Below are 22226 nucleotides of genomic sequence, written 5' to 3' on the forward strand. Positions count from 1 at the left end.
ACTTGCCTAGCATGTGGGTGGCCCTGGGTTCCATCTCTAGCACCACCAAAAAAAAAAGAAAGAAACACAAAGTTCTTCCAGTGGAATGTCAGCTCTCTGACTGATACCCATAAGCCAGGTCTGAGCTTATGGTGTCTTTTGGGTCCAAGACCCAAAGTACTATGGAAAGCCAGGGATACTGTGAGTCTTCTAAGGAGGTCCTGGAAGCTACCCCAAGGGCTGGGGCATACTGTCTGCTTCTTCCTAGAATAGAATTCTAAAAGCTCCTGAGAAAATCAGAAAGCATCAGCTCCCACCAGGTCTGGAGGTCCCACCAAGCTCCAGCAGCAGCAGGACATTTTTGGGGGTACTGATACATGTTTACTAGATAGCTTGGCATGTTATCCGACACAGCAGCTTTTGTTAGTTATTGTTCAGTAGCAGGGCAGATGTCCCCATTATCCTGTTTTAAGAAGTTAAATGCATCAAAGGATGGACAGAAACAAAGGAAAAAGACACCCAAATCACACGTGTGAAAGTGCACCTTTTGTACTGCCAGGGAAATTTGGGACTAAACCTCTTAGTTGATAATATCTTCTATATATTTCCTTATTTTTCCTGCATGTAGCAGGTAGGCATTCTTTTTAGAAAAATGTCATAGAAGGTTGGACTTCAGGCAGGTAGCTGAGCGTTCACATTCGTAGTCACTTTCTGTATATGGTGTCTTACACTTTTCCCCTTTGAAATCGGCTATATTGTACTCTGTAGCCATTTGTTTGAACAAAGGAACCTGGAAAGGCAACAGAAACCATATTCTAGGAAGAACCACAGAGGATAGCAACTGAACGGTAAGGAACTGGAAGAGTCCCAAGTCTCTGGTAGGTATCAGTCATGATTAGCTGGCTAGTGACCAGGGAAGAGCTGAAACTACCTTGGTGTGCAGAAAAGGCCAGCTGGGGTGTTTGTTGGGAGCAGCTTGAAGCATATCATAAAACAGAGCTGCTTCCGTTCCCTGGATGGACTGGGCTGCTCTGTGAATTATAGCACTTACATCGACATGGAGCCAAAGGTTGTATTTCTCACAAATATCTGCAATCTCTTGTATCGGATCAAAAGCGCCATAAACAGTTGTGCCAGCAGTTGCATTGACATAAAGAGGAACATATCCCTATGAGGAGAGAGAGAGAGAGAGAGAGAGAGAGAGAGAGAGAGAGAGAGAGAGGAGAGAGAGAGAAAAAGCTGATTAGTACTTTTAACCTTTCTCATTTTCCCACTTTCATATGAATTGGAAGAAAGTAATAGCATTTATTTCAAACAGTGATCAACAGAGCTGGTATAGTAGTATTCTTTGTTGGTTCATTCACGCATTCATTCAACTTTTAGTAACTTTTATGTGTCAGGCCCTGTTGTAGAAGATGGGGCTATAGCAGTGAGAAGAGTAGATAAATTCTGCATTCACCAAGTTTACATTCTAGAAGGAGGGAAAAGTGACAGATCATAAAATTAAATAATCAAAATACACCCTACATTTAGTGGTAAGTTCTGTGGCTAAATAAATAAATGCATGTGACAGGGGTTTGGAGTGATGGGCAGGTATAATTCCAAATATTTCATTTCTGAATATCATCTGGGTGTTGTTTTTTTGTAGGTGTTGTGTTGTTTTAAGTTCACTGATATAAACAATTGAACCAAAATTGTTCAGTTATTTAGAACAGGTCTATACACTGTGGAAGCTAACACAGTAACACCTGGTGAAATTTTGATGTGAACAAGAAGCAAATGAGGAAGTGGATTATAAAGATAAGACAGGTTGGGGAAATCTGAATCTCAGGTGCTTCTGAAGCTCAGGTCTCTCACCTCTCCTTCTTGCTCAGACCTAGCAACATTTCCTTCTCTGCAGAGACCCCAGCAAACAACTACAATTAGAGAAGGAGATACAAGAAGATAACCCAAACAACAATGTGTTGGAAATGGCCTGGCAGCTACCTGGCAATGACTTGAGGATCCATCTGTTCCGTGAAATTTGTCTGTTTAATAGAGTTTGTTGAGGCTGGATTTACCAAATACCCCTGGCCATCTGCTAGGGCATGAAAGCACTTTGCGTAACACAATTTTAAAGCTAAAATGCTCTTAATAAAATGAGGTCATACTTAAGAAGAAACAAGTCCAATTAGGCTGGATCTTCCTAATGCTCAGGGAGTTGATTTATTGAAGAATATCAAACTAATCACTTTGCATAAAGAAGGCAAGTGGTTTAGGGACTAAATTTTTCATTTTTCAAAAAGAAAACTAATATTTTGTAGACATCAATCTACAAGTCGTTTGAGGCCAAATTATTTCATAATTTGCAAATAAGCAAATATCTAAGAAAAGAATTTTAGAAACACATAAAATTATCTCAGGGTCAAAGATTTTCATTGTCTAGATCAGAAATAGGGCATTTTAAAAAATTCATAGTCACTGGAGTATAGGTGTACTATATTGTACATACCTTTTGCTTGGCTTCAAGAATCTTTGCCTCTAAATCAGCTGGAATTATCTTTCCCCTGTAATTATTGTAAAAGGAGGGAAATTAAAATGAAGAATCAATGAGACTGCACATGAAAAAACTTATAGCAGCAGCAGCAAAAAAGGTAATTTAATCGGGTATTTTCAACAGACCATTAGCAGCTTGGCACACTGTACTGCGCCAGTCCTTAAACACAATAAAACAAATTTAACAGATGAACACATTTAATACATCAAGAACCTAATATTCACTCTCCCCTGCCTACCTTTCATTGCACTTTATCAAAATCACATTGTCAGTTCCAAAGCCAAGCGCGGCCCCAGCTTTCTTTATGGAATAGTGACTCTGCAACACATGGAGGCTTAAGGTTAAAAGTTTAACAGTGCCTTGGAAAACACCCGCATCTGTGTGCCAAAGCCCCTGACTCACGTGTTCTGAGGTGAAGAGGACCAGTTTGGGCACAGCGGCCATGCCCTTTGTCTTAACTTCCGGGAAGTACTTGTAGCGAGCAGCCATGATGCCGTACATGTTGGATATGGCTCCCCCTATCAGCAAGCAGACATATGGGCTCTTTCATTATTGCTTCTAGCTCAAAGCCTGAGCTGGTGTCTCAAGAAAGAAAGGAGGTCAAGAAGGGGAAGGATAATATCCTGATATGTTTTGGGGGCCTCCCTATTGCCAGGGCCTCTCTCTGGACCCTTGTCCCTGGGGATAGAAGTGGCCACACTCACTTCCAAGGCCTCGTAGGTAATTTGCCTGGAGGTGATTCACTTACTCCAGTGCCTCTCCCAGAGGAAGCCTAGATAGAAATACAAGAGGAGGTGACAGCAGTGGCTACAAAGAGATGGGTGAGTTACAACCTTTCAGCTTCCACTGTCTGTTCAATCCATTTACTGAACAAAAATGAATCTGTTCCCTGAGTCCAGAAAGAAGAGAGGGAAAGAGCGAGCAAGAGAGAGTAATGAAACCTACAGAAGGAAATAGTGACATTGTTTAGTGACTGGGTTTTTGAGTCATTTAGGAGAGCTTTAAGTTTACTTAAATAAAAATGAATTCCTGTTTTAACTGAATAAAGACACAAGGATAATTGAGGTAACTATCGAGGTATGTTTGGCCACTGGAAACTAGCCATTTTTCCATCAGTTACCTGAAATGAAATGGGCAAATTCATGGTCTGCTTGAATTGCCTGGACAGTTGCATTTTTTATTTCTTCTCTCCACCTTGCACACGATCACACTCTCTCTGACACCATCTAAAACTCCTCCCTATTCCAAGAATACCTGTCTTTGTTTTGAAGATTACTGATACTTTTTTTCTTATTTTGTCCTGGTGGTATTGAGGATTAAATCTGGGCATAATTGATTACTGAGCTACATTTTTAGCCCTTTTCACTTTTATCTTGAGAAAGGAGTTTACTAAGTCATCCAGGTGGGCCTCGAATTTACCATCCTCCTGCCTCAGCCTTGTTGTATCTACCTTGAACTAGAGATTCAAAGTAGATACACAATTTGGCTGAAGTTAATCAGTTCATTAATAATATTGACACACTGATTCTCCAGCACATCAAACTGCTATTGACAGTGAAGCTTTGTGTAGCATGACCTCATACAGCCTTTGTTACTTTGTACTGATTTAGGCACAGCCTTTATTAGTTCAGAGAAAATGTAGCATTCTTGCTAGCCTTCATCCAAGAATCCCAAGGATCCATATTATAAAAACTGAGGACAGTCAGAGAAACCTACCAGGAGAAAATATCCCATCACCATCTTTACTTGACCATCCAATCATCTCTCTCATCTTCTTAAGAGTTATTTGCTCCATGAGGACAAACACGGGTGCAATTTCATATGTAAACCTGAAAAGATGTTAAGAAAAAGGATGAACATAAAGAAGTGAAATCACTTACTTTTGGAACACAGACAATTGGTTTAGAACTTGGATTCTAAACAGATGTTCAAAACCCCTAAAACAATTCATTTCCTGGAAATGCATTAACTCACCAATCATAAAATGTCAGAAACCAGCCTGGGTAACCGAGAGAGGGAGAGAGGTGGTGGTAGGAGGGTGTGTTCTGTGGTACTTCACCAGCAGAACAGATTCATCAGTCTTAGGTATGGTTCACCCAGAGGAATAGAGGGAAAGGTAATGACTTTTCTGGGTCGTTTTTACCTTTCACCTCTAAGACTTAGTGTGGGACAGAGCAAATGTTAATTGAAAAAAAAAATATTCTAAGTTCTCTTGAAAATTGGTTTGCAACATTTCTAAAAAGGACTGCCAGTTTCACACTTGTAGAATCTATAAAAACCAGAGCCAAAGTCTGTTTTTTACAAATAATGTAAACATCTGAGAGCTAACTGTGAAAATAATTGGAAATATTGACCCATGTTTTAAAGACCTTAATATAATTATCTACATGGTTTTTCTACTGATATTCCCCAAGGACAGCTATGTATCTATAATTCTCTGAGGTCAATATCTGTCAAGAATAATTATAAGTGATGACTTTCTAATTACAAATTATAAATAACAAGAAGATAGTCAACTGGCATACACAGTTAACTGTGGGCATCAGATCTCCTGGCAGGTTACATTTGTCTCCTAATAAATTGACGTGAAAGTGGCAAGCCATGCTCTTTCAAAGCAATTCAAAGCAGAGGCACAGTCTAGTAGAACAGTCATTGAAACAAGATCATGCACCAAACAGAGCCTAAGAGAAATGAGGGAAGGTCCATCTACCTAAAATTAAGCCAGAAGACCAAAAGATATTTACTAAGCTCTAAGGCTCTTTGTCTTTCTTGGTTCTGCTTGAACTTCTTAAGCATTTGAGTCTGTGGGCTGGGCTGAAGAGAGATGCCTAGACGGCCTCAGTCAAGTGATGTGGGGAGGCATTGTCACTGGTTAGGGTGTGCTAGTGACTAGGACTAATGGGAATTCTTGCTTGTTAAATGATTTAGAAAAGCTATTTGCAAGGACGAGATAACTCATGCTGTACATGAGACATAGGTGAAGCTACTAAGTTTTAATGATAGAGGAAAAAGCAGTCACATTAATCACACGACACTGGAAGAGGACAAAAAGATCCGAGAGGATCCTCAGGAAATGTCTGTTGGTAAAAGAACTTTGTTTCCAAAAAGAACATGTCCATTTTCCTTGGGAGGCCCCTGGAAATTTAGGAGGAAGACCCTTGGGAACCATGTGTTCAGTTACCATCACCTCTGGAGGTCACAATCATGCTTTGGTTCTGCTCTGAGCCCCATCACCGTAGCAACCAACACTCCCTCATGTCTGATGGCCTGATAAAGGAAGAAGAAGAGAAGGGTTCCTGGTTTAGCCTGTGCTGCTGAGTGTATCAAGAGGCAAACTCATGATGTGCTTCCACCCATTCTTGAACAAATGAATTATCAGGGGTTCCACAGGTTTTTGGAAAAGTTGGAATGGCAAAAATGTTTGCATGGTGAAGAGGTACAGATGGCAAGTGTGTGTGCTAGAATCTTACAATACCAAAGAAATCTCTCTGGGGTAAGGCAAGGAACAAATGAAATCATTTACTGTAATATCAGGACCGTATCAAGGATTGTATGAAAGCTGAGTTAGAATTAAGTTGGTGGTAGACAGCCAGATGCGAACTGCATGGGGAAGGGAGAAGGCACAGTACCAAAGACCAGGGGCTTGGTTCAGCTCTGAGTTTCATGATTTCAATCTACTTAGGCTTCAGGTTTGCATGAATTGGTTTTACCTAAGACTAGTAACACGGCCATTATTTTCAGGATCTACAGGAAGTCAAGAAGGTTCTATCATGAGGCTATCTGACCTTGTCTATTTCAATTTCCTTATTTATGCCAGGCACTTGATTCCTAAACCTTTTTCAGTTCTATTCATCCAATGCTTACTAAGTGCCAGGCAATATCCTATGCATGGAGGAGATGAAGAATTCCCAATCTTGAGGAGGAAGCTTCTTAGGGGGAATCCAGCATCTGACTCTTGACCTAAGGTACCTTCTGTTTGACAGTCACTGCCTAGGTCTGAAGGATCAATTTTCCCAAACTAACAACAAACGTATTCTGGCTCATGACCTTAATCTGACATTCTTCCTCTCCTATGAGCTGGGAGACTGACCCATGGCTGTTGATCCATGGAATAACGTGGTGTTCCCTATTCCTAACTCCACTTCTGACCCTGCCTTCCCATTCTAGGTCATGTTTATAATTGTTTTGGGGGAAGTATGCTTGCACCCAAAGCCTTATAGAAGGTCTTGAAGTTTACCATAGAGCAGAAGTTCTTGACTTAATGGGGGTCACAAACTCCCTTAGGAATCCTAGGAAAGCTAGGTCCCTATCTCTAGGTAAAAAGGTATGCACATTATTTTGTGTATAATTATAGGAAATTCTCCTCTTACACAATCTGGACCCCAGGTTAGGTATTCTTTCCCTATATGACAGATGAAAACAGATGAAATAAAGAGATCCAAGGTTAAATATGGATTCAGAAGCAGCTGGTTAGATGCTTACGTCAGAGTTCAAGATCACATTTCAGAATCAGAGTACAAGACACTAATCTGCAAAATACTTTGGGTCATAGCATGAGAACATGGGACTGGAAGTAAGGATTTAAACGGTAAGATGGGGATACTCACAGAGTAGCACTAAAGGAGAATTCTGAGCCTTTCTAAATTCTGAGTAGGGACGTGAGTTAGCTCCTTTTTAGTGGTACAACTCACTTGCCTAGTGGGATTTATTCAGGACCAAGGCAAATTGATTGTCAAACCTCTGTAGTTCCCTTGTGACAGAATCTGCTAGTTGCTAACCATATCAATTTTCCCTTTCTTCATTAATTTTTTTAAGGTTGCAATTCACCCAGATCAAAGATTATGTTTTCTGGCCTCCTTAAGTGTGCCCATGGGACTAAGTTCTGGCTAAACTGTTGCTATGGGAAATGCTGCGTGTGACTTTTGAGGTTTCTTAGTAATAGGGAGAGTGTTCCCTTTTTACCTGCTTGCCTTTCCTTCCTCCTTCCCTCCTCCTTACCCCTTCTCCTTTCCTTAGCCCTTCACTCTTTCCTGCTTTCCTCCTTCCTGTGTTCTGGAACATAAAAATACTGGCTAGAATTCCAGAAGCCAACATGTAGCATATGGATGAGAGCCATATGCTACAATATAGATCAAAAAGGCACAAGGAACCTGATTCCCTGGTGACTGTCAAAATGAGGACTTCTTTAAAGAAGGAAAGAAATAATCTTCCATGGTGTTATGGTGTGGATGGGAGGTGTCCTAGAAAAGCTCACGTGTGAGACAATGCAAGAAAGTTCAGAGAAGTGATTGGGTCCTGGGAGTCTTAACCCAATCAATGAATTAATCCCCTGATGGGATTAACTGAATGGTAACTGAAGGCAAGTGGGGTGTGGCTGGAGGAGGTGGGGCACTGGGGTGTGGCTATGAGGTCTATGTTTGTATCTGGTAAGAGAATACTTCTCTCTGCTTCCTGATCATCAAGTGAGCTGCTTCCCTCTGTCACACTCTTCCGCCATGATGTTCTGCCTCATCTGAGCCCTGAGGAATGGAGCCTGCTGTCTATGGATTGGGACCTCTGAAACTGTGAGCCCCCATATAAACTCTTCCTCCTTTACAGTTGTTCTGGTCAGATCTTTTAGTCACAGCAGCAAAAATACTGACTAAAACACAAGGTGACTATGTATCTTGATATTTCTTAGATTCTTCACTCTATAGATATGTCAGGTATCACATCTTCATCTTAAAAGGTAATATGTTTGAGGGGAGCTTAGTGAAACCTCTGTTGTCCAGAGTTGAAGACAGACTGAAAAAAAAGAAAAAAAGAAAAAAGAAAAATCCACAAAGCTGAATGGAGGGGTCTCAAATGGCAACAGTGACCTGTGGGATGGGCTGCCTCTCCTAAGTGTCTACACTGCATCTTGTATACACTAGGCGTTTAGGACTGCAACCTTTCTTAGTTTTCAGAACCACTTTGTAGGATGAATATTATCGTCCCCCCTTTTTCTGATGAAGTAAGTGATGTTCAGAGAAATTCTGTGTCTTGGGTTTTCACTTTGGCATCTTTCAGAGCCAAAATCCCAAGTCTTTCATGTCATAGCTGCTTTTTTTTTTTGTGACAAATGAGAACTGCTTACTGCAGGCTCCTCTCTAACAGCCTGCCTGGTAGTATTCGATGACTGATAACTCCCATAGGAAATTTCTCCTGTGTAACTTCTATGAAAATAAAGCACTAGATGCTTGAAATCATAACCTCATAGCAAAGGGTTGTGATAGAGCTGGCCATTAAGATTATATATTGCCATCAGGTGTTTGAGAGAGGCTGTCGTTTACACTTGGGCACTGCTCAACCTGCACATTTGTTCTTGGAAGACTTGTTTTGGAGGAAAAGAACTGGATATGCCAAGGACAACTACATATTTGCAAGTTTTCTTTGAAGATTCACTGGGTCCTTGCGTGGAAGAACAGATCTCGAAGCTACAAGCACAAGCAGGTGTAGAGGCATAAGCATAAATGTTCAAATGTTCTTTCTTTGCTAAGAGGCACCTTACCCTTTGCTACTTGAATGAGAATATTAGACAGTTCTTTTACAGGGACTGTACAGAGAAATATAGTAATTATTCTCTATCACTACTGCCCCCATACTCAGTGCAGGGCCAAGCGGGGAAAAAGGGATATCACTAATTAAATCATGCTCTGCCAATGAAAGATTCTTTTTGCCATTCTTCCCCAGACATATTTTGAATGCTGTTCCCAGCTGGAGAAGGAATTGACTCAAGGGAACAAATGCTGCCTAAGCTCCTACAGTGCTGCCACATTTCATGATCTTCCAGGGGAACTGGCTTAGAACAATTTCTAGATAATAGTTATTACTTCTTCAGACAATGCCTTTTCTCCAAAACTGACAGAAACTATTTCACTATTTTAAATAGCCTCCTCTATCGATCTACTGGAATCAGATCATATTTTATAAATATCTACTGTTCAGTACAGTGGTAATTACTATGTGTCATTTAGTTGGACTGGCCTTGACCTCAGATGGCTGGGACATATTTTAGTGTTTCATGACTGAGCTGAGGTAAGAGAAAAGTAAGGAATTTTGATTTTATGAACACAGACAAAGAATAATTTGTGGGATCTTTCTGGTTGAAGAGAAGTCTTTTTAGGAGAATATCTGGTCATAAATGGTTCAAAAGGGTGAGTCCCTTTTATTTACATTGAAAGTGGCTTAGATATATTAAGAAGCCACAGCTGAGGGTCTGCAGAATATGTATTTAAAGATGGTGGGTAAATTCAGTACCTATATTACTATAGATACTTGCGCCTTAGTGAATATGTACCTTACAATCTGCTTTTCTCATTTATTTTCTGAAATTATTGACTTAAAAACAGTATTTTCTAATTTAAATTGTTGCCTAGTGTTATATGCTATAATTAAGCATTAGTGTATTTTTTTCAAGTTATAATTAGCATATTATGATGCCTGTGCTTGCAGAAATATTTTTATCCCCCAAATCGTAATACAGTAAAGATTGCAAAAGGGAGCTTTTGGGTGGAGGTCATCATCCAAGCTAATTTTGTCTTCGACCTGAATTCCTCTTGGCCCTTTGAAGTCTCTGTGATCCAATGTGGACATTCTGTGAAGTTACTCATGACTTGTGAGCAGAGAGCATGAAAACCATTTTCATTTTTCAATCAGTTGATTTTTTAATGCCTTTTAGCACTGAAGGCTTCACTTGTCACATTTACTTTACAAAGCATGTCAGTGTTTTTAACATTAGCAAACAAAGCAGGAATCTTTAATTAATAGAAACATTTCTTGAATGTAGTTTTAGTATTTTGAGTCATAGCATTAGACAGCCTTGGAATGCACATGAACAATATGTAATTTGAAAATGCCTGTCTGGTTTTGTGGTTGGTTATAGTTTATTTAAGAAAAATGGAATACCTTGAGCTTTAATAATTTGCATTGTCTTGATATCAGATGGAATTTCTCATTTTAAACAGTTCCACTCTTTGACCTAAATTCATTTTTCAGAATCTATTCTACCATGAACTTAGAGTCAGAGTAGGGCTGAGGGTATGGGTATAGCTCAGTGATAAAGCACATGCTTAGCATGCACGAGGCCCTGGGCTTATTTCCCAGCACCACACAAAATGAATAAATAAATAAGTGGGTAATTAGCTTTCTGAATATTTCCACAATAACTAACACCCTTATAATTCTTCTACAGTTATTATTTAAATTATTGTAAAAAAATGTTTCATTATTTTCCTCTGAATACATTAATGGAATGTGGTGCCATTGTCTAGCTGTATAGATCATGATGAAACACTGTGATTGTTGTCAAGAGAAAAGACAGGAGTTACTAAGCTATGATGACCCTCCATTACTCCTGTCCTTATCTCCAAAGAGGACACATGTGTGCAGAGGAAACTTTAGGGTGATTGCGAGAAGGCTACCCAGGTAGTTCTTGTACCTCCCAGATCTTAGAGTCAGTTTCATGTAAATTTACAGGAATTTAGAAATAATGAAAGCTTTATCTACATAAACCAGTGTGGGGAAGATGTCAAATTCAGCAAAACGATTAGTTATTTTGAAAGGAATATATAGTGTATCAGTATCAGCTGAATTTCATTTTAGAATTTTTAGTTAAGCAATATGTTGATCAGATTGGCTAGTGGCTTTATGTCAGCTTTAATTATGGAAGAAATATTACCTAAGTGATAAGGACCAAGGAATGGGAAAAGGAAGCCAAGATTATACCCCAAAACACAGCCTTTTAAGATATACCAGTAAGAATAATGGAGTCTACTAACATGAAATTTCACACTCTATTTTGAAAGCTGGAATTCTCATGACCATTCTCTTAAGTTGTATTATTCAATTAAAAAAAAACACTAATCAAGTATCTACTATTAAACTAGGGCTGTGAGAAATCTAAAAGATTTTAAGGGAAAAAATGACCAGGGAATAAAACAGAACTACTGAAATTGAAATTTTAAAGCAATAAACCGTAGTCATAGATCATGGTTGCTTATATGAAAAGAATATATGAGGGGCTGGAGTTGTGGCTCAGTGGTAGAGTGCTTGCCTAGCATGTGTGACGCACTGGGTTCAATCTTCAACACCACATAAAAATAAAAATCAATAAAATAAAGATATTGTGTCCATCTACAACTACATATAAATATATATATACATATATACACACATATATATGTGTATATATATATAAAAGAATATATGAGACTTACATATTGGTATTGGCAGTTGATGTCAGCCATTCACCGGCTAAACCAATGATATCCAATCCAGAGGAAAGCTGGTTGAAAAATCGAGGATGACCTAGAGATAACAGGGAAGCATCAAGGCAAACCCATATTTTTCACTCTATCTTCAAAGCAAAAGGTCTGTCCTACTGTATCACATTGATGAAGTCCCATCACAGTGGTCTTTCTAATTGAGCTACCCAAGGATATTGGAGAAGGGAGGGCAGGTTGACCCAGTCTATACCAATGTTAGTAATAAAGATGCCCCCCAACTTATGGGCTTCTAAAGCATCATGTTTTTAAATATTTTTTAAAAGATGACTATCATAAAGTGAATCATGCTTTATAATATTTTTTATTGACATTCAGTTGAGTTCCTAATTAGAGGATGTGGTGGTCTTGATTGTTTTTCACAACTTTTTCAAGTTATAATTCAACATCCCAAGGATCCTAATTCCTAAATCAAACTTTGGTATGGGAGAAGAGGCTTTAGGCCTTAAAAAGGGTTCTTAGGTCTTGGATTAAACCAAGGTTGGGGGAAGTATCTACTCTGATGCTGACACTAAGGCCATCCCATCATTCTTTGAGTGGCTGTGACAAACATGACATCAAGTGCTGATGTATTTTGCCCTTATAATGCTAGGTGCCTGTTAACTAACTTGATTGCAGAGCTGACCTAGCATCTCCTCTGTGAAATAGGAAGACACAGTCTTCCTTTACTTATTGGGCTGCTGGTGCAGTAATTGTTATTGCTACTCAACTATGAAGCCCTGTGCAACTCACACTATGCTTTAACAGCCCTGTCCTCAGAAATTCAGGACTGTGGCCAAATTTTTGCCAACTTGGCATTCACCAAAAATTCAACTCCATATCAGCAGGCTTGGTTCTGCTGTCACGGAGGAGTCAACACAATAGATTATCTAGGGATGTGTGACAGAGAACTGGTGTTAGAAAGTTGCTGACAACTATGTTTCCAGTGGAAATTGCCTTTGCCTGTGAAATAACTGTCAGAGAGTTAGTGTTCAAATATTTCTGGTCTAACTCTCCTCCCTGAGATGGTCTGCTCTTTCCTAGTTGTGAGGGGGACTCATTCGCAACAACTGAACTATGATTTCTTATGTCAGAAGATACCAATCTCTGCATCTCAAGAACCCTCAAAAAATAATACTGATTTTTTGAAAAAATAAAAAATCATAAACAGTAAATTTAGTGTACATATGGGGCCAGATTCCAGATGTTCATGTAGACTTGTCTAAATAGTTTAAGCTATAGCATTTACTCTATTCTGTTCAGTGCCAACAGAATCTATGAGATCTCCTGGAATATAAAGAATTTTGTTGAGCTGGGTGCAGTGGCACACATCTGTAATCCCGGAGGCTGAGGATCAAAGCTAGCCTCAGCAAGTTAGCAAGACCCTGTCTCAAAACTTAAAAAATCAAAAGGACTAGAGATTGTGGCTCAGTGGTTGAATGCCCCTGGTTTAATTCCCGATACCAAAAAAAATTTTTTGTTGTTGAAAATAAAATATATATGCACTTAAAATATATATGCAACACTCATTTGAAAACTTTTAAACAATAAATATTAAATGTTATATTAAACAGGACTGAATCATACATATGTACTACCACACTTTTTCTGATAATGCATCAAAAGCACACAGCATGGCAGAAGCAAAAGTTGGACAAAGAGAAGCTGATACAGAGTGAAACATTATCTTTTTGCCCATTAAAATATAAAGCACACTGAGTCCCCCCCACCTTACTTTTAGCAAATAGCTACAACTTTATGCTTCCAAAATTTTCTACCAGAATTTCTATCAAGCAACAACCTAGTTTACATTTCAATTTCCAACTCTAACGAAAATAACAGATGACAGACAAGACATTGAGCAGCACAGAGCCTAAGGTCATGTAGCAGGAAAAGAAAGGGTTATTTTTTCAAGTAAAGTTTTTTAACATAAAAATTGCAAGTGCAAATAAAAGGAATGGAGTAGAAAATCTATTGGTTAGGAGACATGTTAACGGACTGCAATGTGAGGGACTTATTTGGATCCTGATTCAAATGAATTAAAGCAAAATAAAAAAAATATATTTACAACATTGGTGAGACACTTGGAAATTGTGTGTGTATGTGTGTGTGTGTGTGTGTGTGTGTGTGTGTGTGTTTAGATTAAACAATGACATTGTGGGGTTTTTCCCATAAAAATGAAGTTTTTGAAGATGAAGAATATGTATGGAAGCAATAATACTAAATTGAGGATTTGCTTCCATATAATATAAAAAAAGGGGGAAGCAGTGGCAGAGGTACATGTGAAATAAAGTTGTCAGGAGTTGATAATAGTTAAAGCAGGGTGTTGGTACATGGAGTTCATCATATGATTCTACTTTGCTTAGTTTAAAATATTCCATCATAAGAAGGAAGAAGGAAGAAGAACAACAATCATCAAAGAAATGTGGTATATCTATAAATCACCTAAGTAGCTACTGTGAGTGAAGCCTCACTAGTACCTGCATCAGTTCATAGAGAATCTATAGATGCTGGTTCCTTTTCTGAAGCAGTCTTTTGTTAATTTATACAGAAATTTCCAAATGCTTTTATCATCCCTTCACAAAATTAGTATGTTTTAACTATTCATTATTTTGGCCATTTATGCACTTAAAAAAATTTTTTTTTCACTGTGTGTAGCTACCTGCAAAGTTTACCCTACTGCTTCTGTATTGCCACCTAAATCAAAGACCAGCAACCTGGAGCTGTTTATGATATGGCAGCAACAGTATACCTTAGCGAGGGCCAACTCCCTGAGATGCAACGGAAAGCTTTACATTGCTAGGAAGATTATGAATTCTGTAAATGCGTACCTGCTTCCAGGGCAGCAGAAATGGATGGCTGCAGACTAAATACCTAAATAGATTCATATGTTGTACTAATGACTGCTTTCTCTGAGCATCTTCAGTTTTGAGATGATATGATGTGCTATCATGATGAAATTATGTATTTTTCTTTTCTGTTTATTAATGATAAAAATATGTAGTCCTCATTTCTCTGAGAAAGTATGTATAAAGTGAACGAACAAAAGAAAAAACAGTGGACCAAAACAAGTCAAGCTAAAACAAACATGGGGAATTCCGACTCATTTTAAATCCAGTCAAATAGCACTTCTTGTTCTCCACAGGGCTTGGGTGGCCATCAGACCAAAGTGAGATGCATCTAAATCTATTAGAGTGGTTTTCTTTAACTATTTAACTATCAGACTTTCTACATATAATTGAGTTGGGTTCACTCAGAAGTTATTTAGTGGAACTGGCAGACTTCAAAAGTAATTTGGAATTCCTTATTTTAAAAAGCTTCTTTGGCCAGCCTCATTATTTCATTATAACAGCCCTGCTCTACTCTATCTCCCCCAACCTCCCCTGTCTTGGTCTTAAATCTCTCTTCTTATGACTAAGAAGGGTGAGAAGGAAAATAAAGGGAAAAGAAAGAGAAAGAAGTAAAAACAAAACAACAACCACAAAAAAGAACAGTGGGCAGCCAGATGTGGCCTTGGGGATTTCCCCATGTGGTGGCAAGCGTGCTAAGGACTGCTAATTCCTGAGGATCTGTCTGCCCAAGAACTCAGGCAAGTCAGCTGCAGAGGGGAGAGATTACAAGGAAAAAGAAAATGCTGCTTCACTTCTGTGCTAAGAAACAGCTCAGAGGACCAAAACGTCCTTGAACCTGAAGAAATTGGAAAGAAATCACTTTGGCCAGGATTGCTGATTAGAGAGGACCCTGTAAAATGAAAGGGAGGCAAGAGGAGAACCTTGAGGTCTCCTAGTTGGAAACAGAATTTGGAGACTTGGGGAATGTGAAGAGAGGGTGTGTGTGTGTGTGTGTGTGTGTGTGTGAGAGAGAGAGAGAGAGAGAGAGGGAGAGAGAGAGAGAGAGACTGACTTTTTGGCTATCCAATAAGATGGTGCTGTGGGTTGAATTACATCCCTCAAATTCAAATCCTAATTATATCCCTACACATTCAAATCCTAATCCCTTGTTCCTGTGAACTGTGACTTTACTTGGAAAATAGGGTCTTTGTGAGTGGAATCGTAAAGTGAGGTCATGCTGGATTAGAGTGGGCCCTAATCCAAAGACTGGTGTCCTTTTCAGAAGAGAGAACTTTGGACAGCTGTGCTCAGGGAGAAGGCCATGTGAAGGCAAGGCAGAGACTGGAGCCATGTATCTACAAGTGGAGGAACACCTGCAACACCAGAAGTTGGAGGAAGCAAGGATGGATTTTCTCTGAGAGCTTCAAAGAGATCATGGTTCCACCAACACCTTGATTTTGAACTTTCAGCCTCCAAAACTGTAAGATAATAAGCTGCTACTGTTTCAAATCACCTAGTTGGCAGTAATTTGTAATGACAGCTCTATGAAACTACTACAGAAAGGGAGGAAAACAGGCCCAAATTCTCCACAGTGTCCATGATAGGGAAGGGTAGGTAAGATTTATCAGAACAAAACAGGCATGAAAATGGAGGCAGAAAGAATAGGGGAACCTGTTCTCTAGGTCCTGAATAGCCTGAACCTCAAAATGAACTTGACCTATTACCATGTATCTGTATCTTTTTAATTTATTTTTACAAAAATAATGATGAGGGTTTTTTGGTTTGTTTTTGGTATCGAGGATTGAATCCGGGAGCGCTCAACCACTGAGCACATCCTCAGTCCTTTTTTATATTTTATTTAGAGACAAGGTCTCTCTGAGTTGCTTAAGGCATCACTATGAGGCTGGCTTTGACCTCTCAGTTACGATCCTCCTGCCTCAGCCTCCTGAGCCGCTGGTATCAGAGGCATAAGTCACTGTACCCAGCTCGATGATGAGCTTTTGCAAGGGTTAATTTTATGGCCACTGAGCACTTTGCCTTTCTTTACCAGGGTGTGTTTCTCCTTCACCAGGAGTTTGCTGTCCTCACAACTGGCCAGGGGACATGGAGGGCATTGCCTCTGTGTGTTCACCTGGCTCTCACCCTTACCTGTGCGAACCCCATACTTCAGGGTGTCTCTGCAGTCAACCAGGATCTGTTCCAGGGACTCCGGGTGGTCAGAGAGCTCCAAGTTAAAGCCCTCCATGCCTTCCAGCAACTGGTGTGGGTGATGGAAGTCCAGCACCTTGGTGGAGCGATCGAATGTTTTGCGAACATAGTTGAGGAGTATGTCCACCACTTCGAGTAGGAACTGCACGGTTTGCTCCTCCCCATTCTTAGCTGGAAGCAGATCTGAGAGGGAAAGCCAATGGGTGGTTATCACCTGCCTTGTACCTGGATTCTCTCGATCCAGAGATCCCTAATATCAGTCATGATATCCATGAGGCCCAATTTCATTCCAGGATGTGTATATGCATTGAAGTGACATCCCCAGAGGGAGGCACGTATGGACGTACACAGAAATTTTGCATATACTTTACAGGGATTCACAGACTTTCTGCTCATCAAACTGCTCGTACATGGACTGCTGTGCTTTGAGAAGCAGCGAGCAACCTGCAACTGCAGTTCTCTACTTGAGTCTGAAGGGCACTTGTGAGCAGCGTGACCAAAGATATTTCTGATGGGCCCTTGGGGGACCAAGTGTTCCTATACATCTGATTTGATGTTAATGATGTGCTTGATCTGTTGATGGCAGAGGGTAAAGCCTCTGCTGGTAGAGGATGAGGTCCCTCCTGAAGAGGGTGGCCCTTGTGTGCTGTCCTCAGACAGTAAACTAGAACTGAAATTGGGGCCTCAAGAAGGTGATAGAAAGGATTCCTGCTTTTCTCTTGACCTCATCCTTTGGGGCCTAGTCAGGAGGGGAGGGGTGGGGGGTGGGGAGCTAGCCAGGAAGAATGGTGGGGACCCCCACTGAGGTCAGCCACAGCTCAAAAAGCAGGTTGCACTGTGCCCACTCCTAGATTATCTCTAAGGTTTTAGTCAATGTTCTGGTCTGGCTTCTGTGGCATTCTGGGGAGTTCATAGAAGTGGGTGGCGGTGGATTCATCTTTGAGCCACTTAGGAGACAGTGGTGGAGCATCTCCTGAGAACAAATTTATGGGGGCACAGGAACTGGTAAAGGATCTATAGAAGGACAGTGAGTTTTAGGGTTGTCCTTGGTTATGAGGGCTAATTGAACAACTTCCCATAGGGTGATTATTTTGGGGAGGAGTTGGCAATGTTAGAGGATAAATATGATTAAGGAAATCACTAGATTCTCTTATATATAAGTTTCCTTTGGATTCTGAGATTTTATGAATCCATATTTGTGTCTGCATGTATCTTTAAAGTTGACTGTTTTATGGACTTCACTAATCTACATTCCAGAATGATGGGCTACCTGGCAGTAGGGACAGAGGGTGTCTGTTATACTCCAATGTTAGAAAAGCAGTTTCAAGAGAGTTCACAGACAGTAATGACATTTCTTGGCAAAAGAAGTAAAATTTCATGAAAAAGTTAAGACACCAAGTAAGGAATCAACTGGCTAGTAGTGCTAGAGCTAAGAGCCAGGGGAGGGACCACCTCGAGCAAACAGGTTGGAGAAGTCAGTCTCTGTGCGTCGGAAGCGGGCATCCCGGTCACTGTTTTCACAGGAGATCAGGTTCTTGGAGGACTGCCTCTCCTTAAAGGCGCTCACAAGACGACTCTTCTCTTCCAGGCTATTGGTCCTCTGCAAGAATCCTAAGGTATAAGAAGCTGGGTCAGAGAAATTAGAAACTACCCAGCCACTCTGGACCAGGTCCCCTCTTCAAGCAGGACTCTCACTTCTGCTAAGAAGAAAAGCTGAGTATCTGTATTTTATATATAGTGGTTCTGGCATGGCTAGCCTTGAGGCAGGAGGGAGGGCAGGGATGGGGCAATGCCAAGTGCCATCAGTGGCAAAGACCCAGTCATGCAAGAGAGAAAATGGTAAGTGAGGCTCAGGCTTCTCTCTGAATGTGACAGTGAACTCAGGACTAAGTCAACTGGACAGCTTCCACTCCAGTAACCAGCCTCAGGATGGGGATGTTGAAGGAAGGGACCCAATCAGACAGGATGCTGCCAGCCTCAGGTTTACAGGCAACCAGAGGAAGGAGAAGAGAGAAGAGGAAGGGAGAGGACTACAGGGGAAGAGGGTGAGATCCAGCAGAGACAAGAGGAGGGATGAGAACAGCAGAGGGAGGAGGGTGAGGGCAGCAGAGGGAGGAGGAGGAATGAGGACAGCAGAGGGAGGAGGGTGAGATCCTGAGGATCATGGAAGATGCTTTCCTCTGATGCCAGGGAACCCTCACTGGATTGAATATCAGTGTCATTTTTCTGCAGTTCAGCTTTTCCTGTGCTACCCACTCTGTGTTAAAGGTTTTGTAGAAAGATAAGAACATTTAAAATCTTATGGGCCTTGGCATTTAATTTGTAAGTGTGTACAAGGCACCTGTTGTGGAAGAGCAGTTTGGGATGCATTTAGGGTGGGAACTGATGAAGACTGTAAACAGGGGCTTACAGTCTAGCAGATGACAACTAATGTTGTGATGGAGATAGAAAGCCATTTGAGAACTCCACAGAGAGCTCTGGGCCCAGTGTGGATTCATAGTCCCTCACTTCTTTCCCTAGAGGCAGGAGAATATCTCCCACCTGATGTGGGCAGAGCAAACGATAGCAACAGCAAAGGGGAAACAGGGTTGAGTCAAAAAGGCTCTGCCAACCTGGAGTATGCTTCCTTCAGCTGCCCTCCAGGGCTCCCGCCTACAAACCCCATCTTTCCCCCAGCATCTCCTATCCCAGTACAGCCTCAGCCTGAGCCCATGAGGCATCACACTGAAAAAAGGGAGAAAGTGCTAAGCTTCTTGGTGACACCAAAGCTGTCTTTGTGGATACTAAGATCCTTGGGGAGTTGCAGACATCACAAGACAGGCTTGGAAGAAAGTCCCAGGAGGTATAAAGGAAGGCAAGTTAATCTGGGAATTCAGCTTCATTTCCCTAGGAAGAGGATTCAATGGTGATGGGTGGAAGAGGGATGGGGAGTGGAGGCCGTGGGGATTAGAATCCTCCCCCACACAAGCCTTTCACTGTTCCTAGCACATTTTAAAGTCATTACTAAGCCTCAAAGGACATCAGAAGTGGGAGATACACTGTAATGGTGCTGCATATGTGGATATGAAGATGGGAGTTGTATCTTTTCCCTCTTCTATTGTACTTTCTTCCTCTTCTAAATCCCCAGTATCCAGATGCAGGTGCCAGCACTCATTTTCTGGGAGGATGCAGGGTCACCTAGTTCCTGAACCCTGACACTGCTTTCCTTGTCCCAGAAAATGACCTTGGAATTTGCCAGAGTAGAGAGACCATATGCCAATGCGGGTGAGGTCCTGTCCAACTGAAACCCACTCTGCACTCTCAGATCTCTATTGGTCTTTTGACTTACTCCTGGGAAGGCTTAAGTATCCTCATCTCGAAACTCCTTTGGAAACCAGTGACTAGGAGCAGGGCCACAGTTTAGGCTTTTGGATACTGTCTCCAAAGAAGGCTTTCATATGGGCTCATCCAGAGATGTCCTGATGGGGCTGAGTGATGACAATTATGACATAACTTTAAACCTGTTTCCTATTCCTGGACTACACATCTAGGAACCCAAATTTTCTCTAGATTGCATAATTATCTTGTGAAGAGCACACTTACATTGAATTATGATTTGTGTGAAAAACCATTAATAAGCTAATGTAAACTTTTAATGTAGACTGTCCTTTCTTTCACTTTAAGAAGGCATTGTCTTTCTAAAATACTGGGATCCTCAAAAAGGTAAATGCAGGTTTCTCTAGGCCCAAGAGGTCCTGGGAGATCACTGAGATGAAGGGTGATAGGGAGGTGGGGGCTTTGACAACTTCCCTGGCTAGTAAGGAGTCTTGGGAGCAGGGTCCCTGAGACTGGGACAGGCTATCCTCCCTCTCAACTCTGCACTCCATGTGTGGATAATTGTCATGGAACTCTACATTCTGAGAGCAAATAGGAAAGCCAAGGACAGCCAGGGAGCAGTTGTGTTTCTGCAGGTCATAGCTGGCTTGCCTTAAAGGGAGAACAGTGAGGTCCTGTAAGGACTCTGTCTTTGGGCTGTGAGCTTGGGTGGGGTGGGGTGTTCTTGCTTTTGGTTCCCCACTCCTGCTCCCAACCCTTGGGGAAAGGGGAGGGCAGGGAGCTGTGTGGAACCAGAGAGCACCTGGCTTCCTCCAGTTGTTTCCAAGTGGAGCCCCAAGCTGTGCACAGCATAAGGATTCATGGCCAACAGGCCATGTAGGGGCTTAAGCCCAGAACATTCTCTGCTCACCAAGTTGTTGGCATAGAATTACTTTTGCTTAGAGGAAGGAGCTCTTCTGACTTTTTTATGGGCTAACAGTACACTCCCAGATCTCCTCCCACTTCTTTTCAAGAGAAACCAGAAACACAGAATACTTGAGGTCTCTCTATTTTTAAAAGTTGGGGACTAATACATAATTAAACACACTGTGTGGACTAAATAAAATGGCTCAGGGGCTCTAATTGGCAGCAAGTTTGGGATCTCTGTATAAAATAATGATGGAAGCCCAAGGACACACTGGAAAGTTAGCAGAACCCAGGGCCAGAACTCAGGGATCCCCGAGACTCATTTTATTTAGGTCACACCACCAGGCCTGGAGCCACTTTCCAATTATTGGCAAGACCCTGGGTTACTTCTGATTACTCTCCCATGGGGATTCTGCTTCCAGAGCTAAGGGCACTATCAGTAGCACCCAGAACCTTCCTTACAGCTTCATTCCCAGGTTAAGGGGAAGGAGGACAGGAGAGTAGGCGGGGACTGAATCTTAGCCAGGCACTGAGGGTGTAATGGAGGTCACCCAGGGTAATGGGTAGAGAAGAAAATGGGATGAGGGCCACTTGTACCTCTGCTGTCTTAAGGTGAAAAGTCAAACTAATCTTAGTACCAGATAAGAGGGCACCCTCTGGTATATGAAGGTCTGGGATGAAGAAAATGTGTGGGGACAGGGTAGGAGGTGGGAGACAATAGAGGGTGCTGTGGATCCAGAGCTGATGACTACACTCTGGGGCTGGGGATATGGCTCAGTGCTAGAGAGCTAGCCTAGCAGGTACAAGGCCCCAGGGGTATGTGTTTTGGGGGCAGTAGGGAGACTGCATTTTGCTTCCACTAGATTAAAAAAGAAAACCAGAGTTAATTTAATGAATGAAAAATAAATTGACCTGGTGCTCTCCCACCCCACAATCAAACCTAAAGGTGAGTCTTCTAACCTGTGGTCCCCAAAAGCACAGCATTTTAGCAGAAGGTAATTTCCTCTCAAGAGACTACTCTGTCTTCTTGCCTACTGATGACACTCAGATTGCAAGTTTTCAGAAATTAGTGTGAGTGTGGGGTGTGGGGTGTGGGGTGGGGTTAAGAAATAGGTAAGAAACTCTCTGAGGATGGTAGCCCTCAAATGCTCAAAGAACTCTTCCTCATGG

The 22226-nt window shown here is 41.3% G+C and overlaps 1 protein-coding gene and 1 long non-coding RNA gene across 3 annotated transcripts in view; one reads left to right on the plus strand and one right to left on the minus strand.

Annotated features, from left to right (window-relative positions):
- Gad1 (glutamate decarboxylase 1) overlaps positions 1-22226 on the minus strand; it is a 36566-nt gene that overhangs the window by 8935 nt on the left and 5405 nt on the right. The window contains exons 3-10 of one of the 2 annotated variants that reach the window (XM_076865871.2): positions 18288-18446; positions 16776-17018; positions 11752-11842; positions 4232-4344; positions 2918-3033; positions 2754-2833; positions 2471-2525; positions 1031-1147 (exon numbers count right to left, since the gene is read on the minus strand). In XM_076865871.2, coding sequence (XP_076721986.1) covers positions 1031-1147; positions 2471-2525; positions 2754-2833; positions 2918-3033; positions 4232-4344; positions 11752-11842; positions 16776-17018; positions 18288-18446 — 974 coding nt within the window. Of the gene's footprint in view, positions 1-1030; positions 1148-2470; positions 2526-2753; positions 2834-2917; positions 3034-4231; positions 4345-5745; positions 5783-11751; positions 11843-16775; positions 17019-18287; positions 18447-22226 lie in introns of those variants that run through there. The other variant, XM_076865872.2, reaches the window with a different exon arrangement.
- Positions 8016-18498, plus strand: LOC143642121 (uncharacterized). Its single transcript, XR_013155592.1, has 3 exons — positions 8016-8079; positions 15910-16107; positions 18424-18498. It is a non-coding gene; the product is annotated as an uncharacterized LOC143642121 (long non-coding RNA).

The sequence above is a fragment of the Callospermophilus lateralis genome, chromosome 9, assembly GCF_048772815.1.
Source record: "Callospermophilus lateralis isolate mCalLat2 chromosome 9, mCalLat2.hap1, whole genome shotgun sequence".
Lineage (NCBI taxonomy): Eukaryota > Metazoa > Chordata > Mammalia > Rodentia > Sciuridae > Callospermophilus > Callospermophilus lateralis.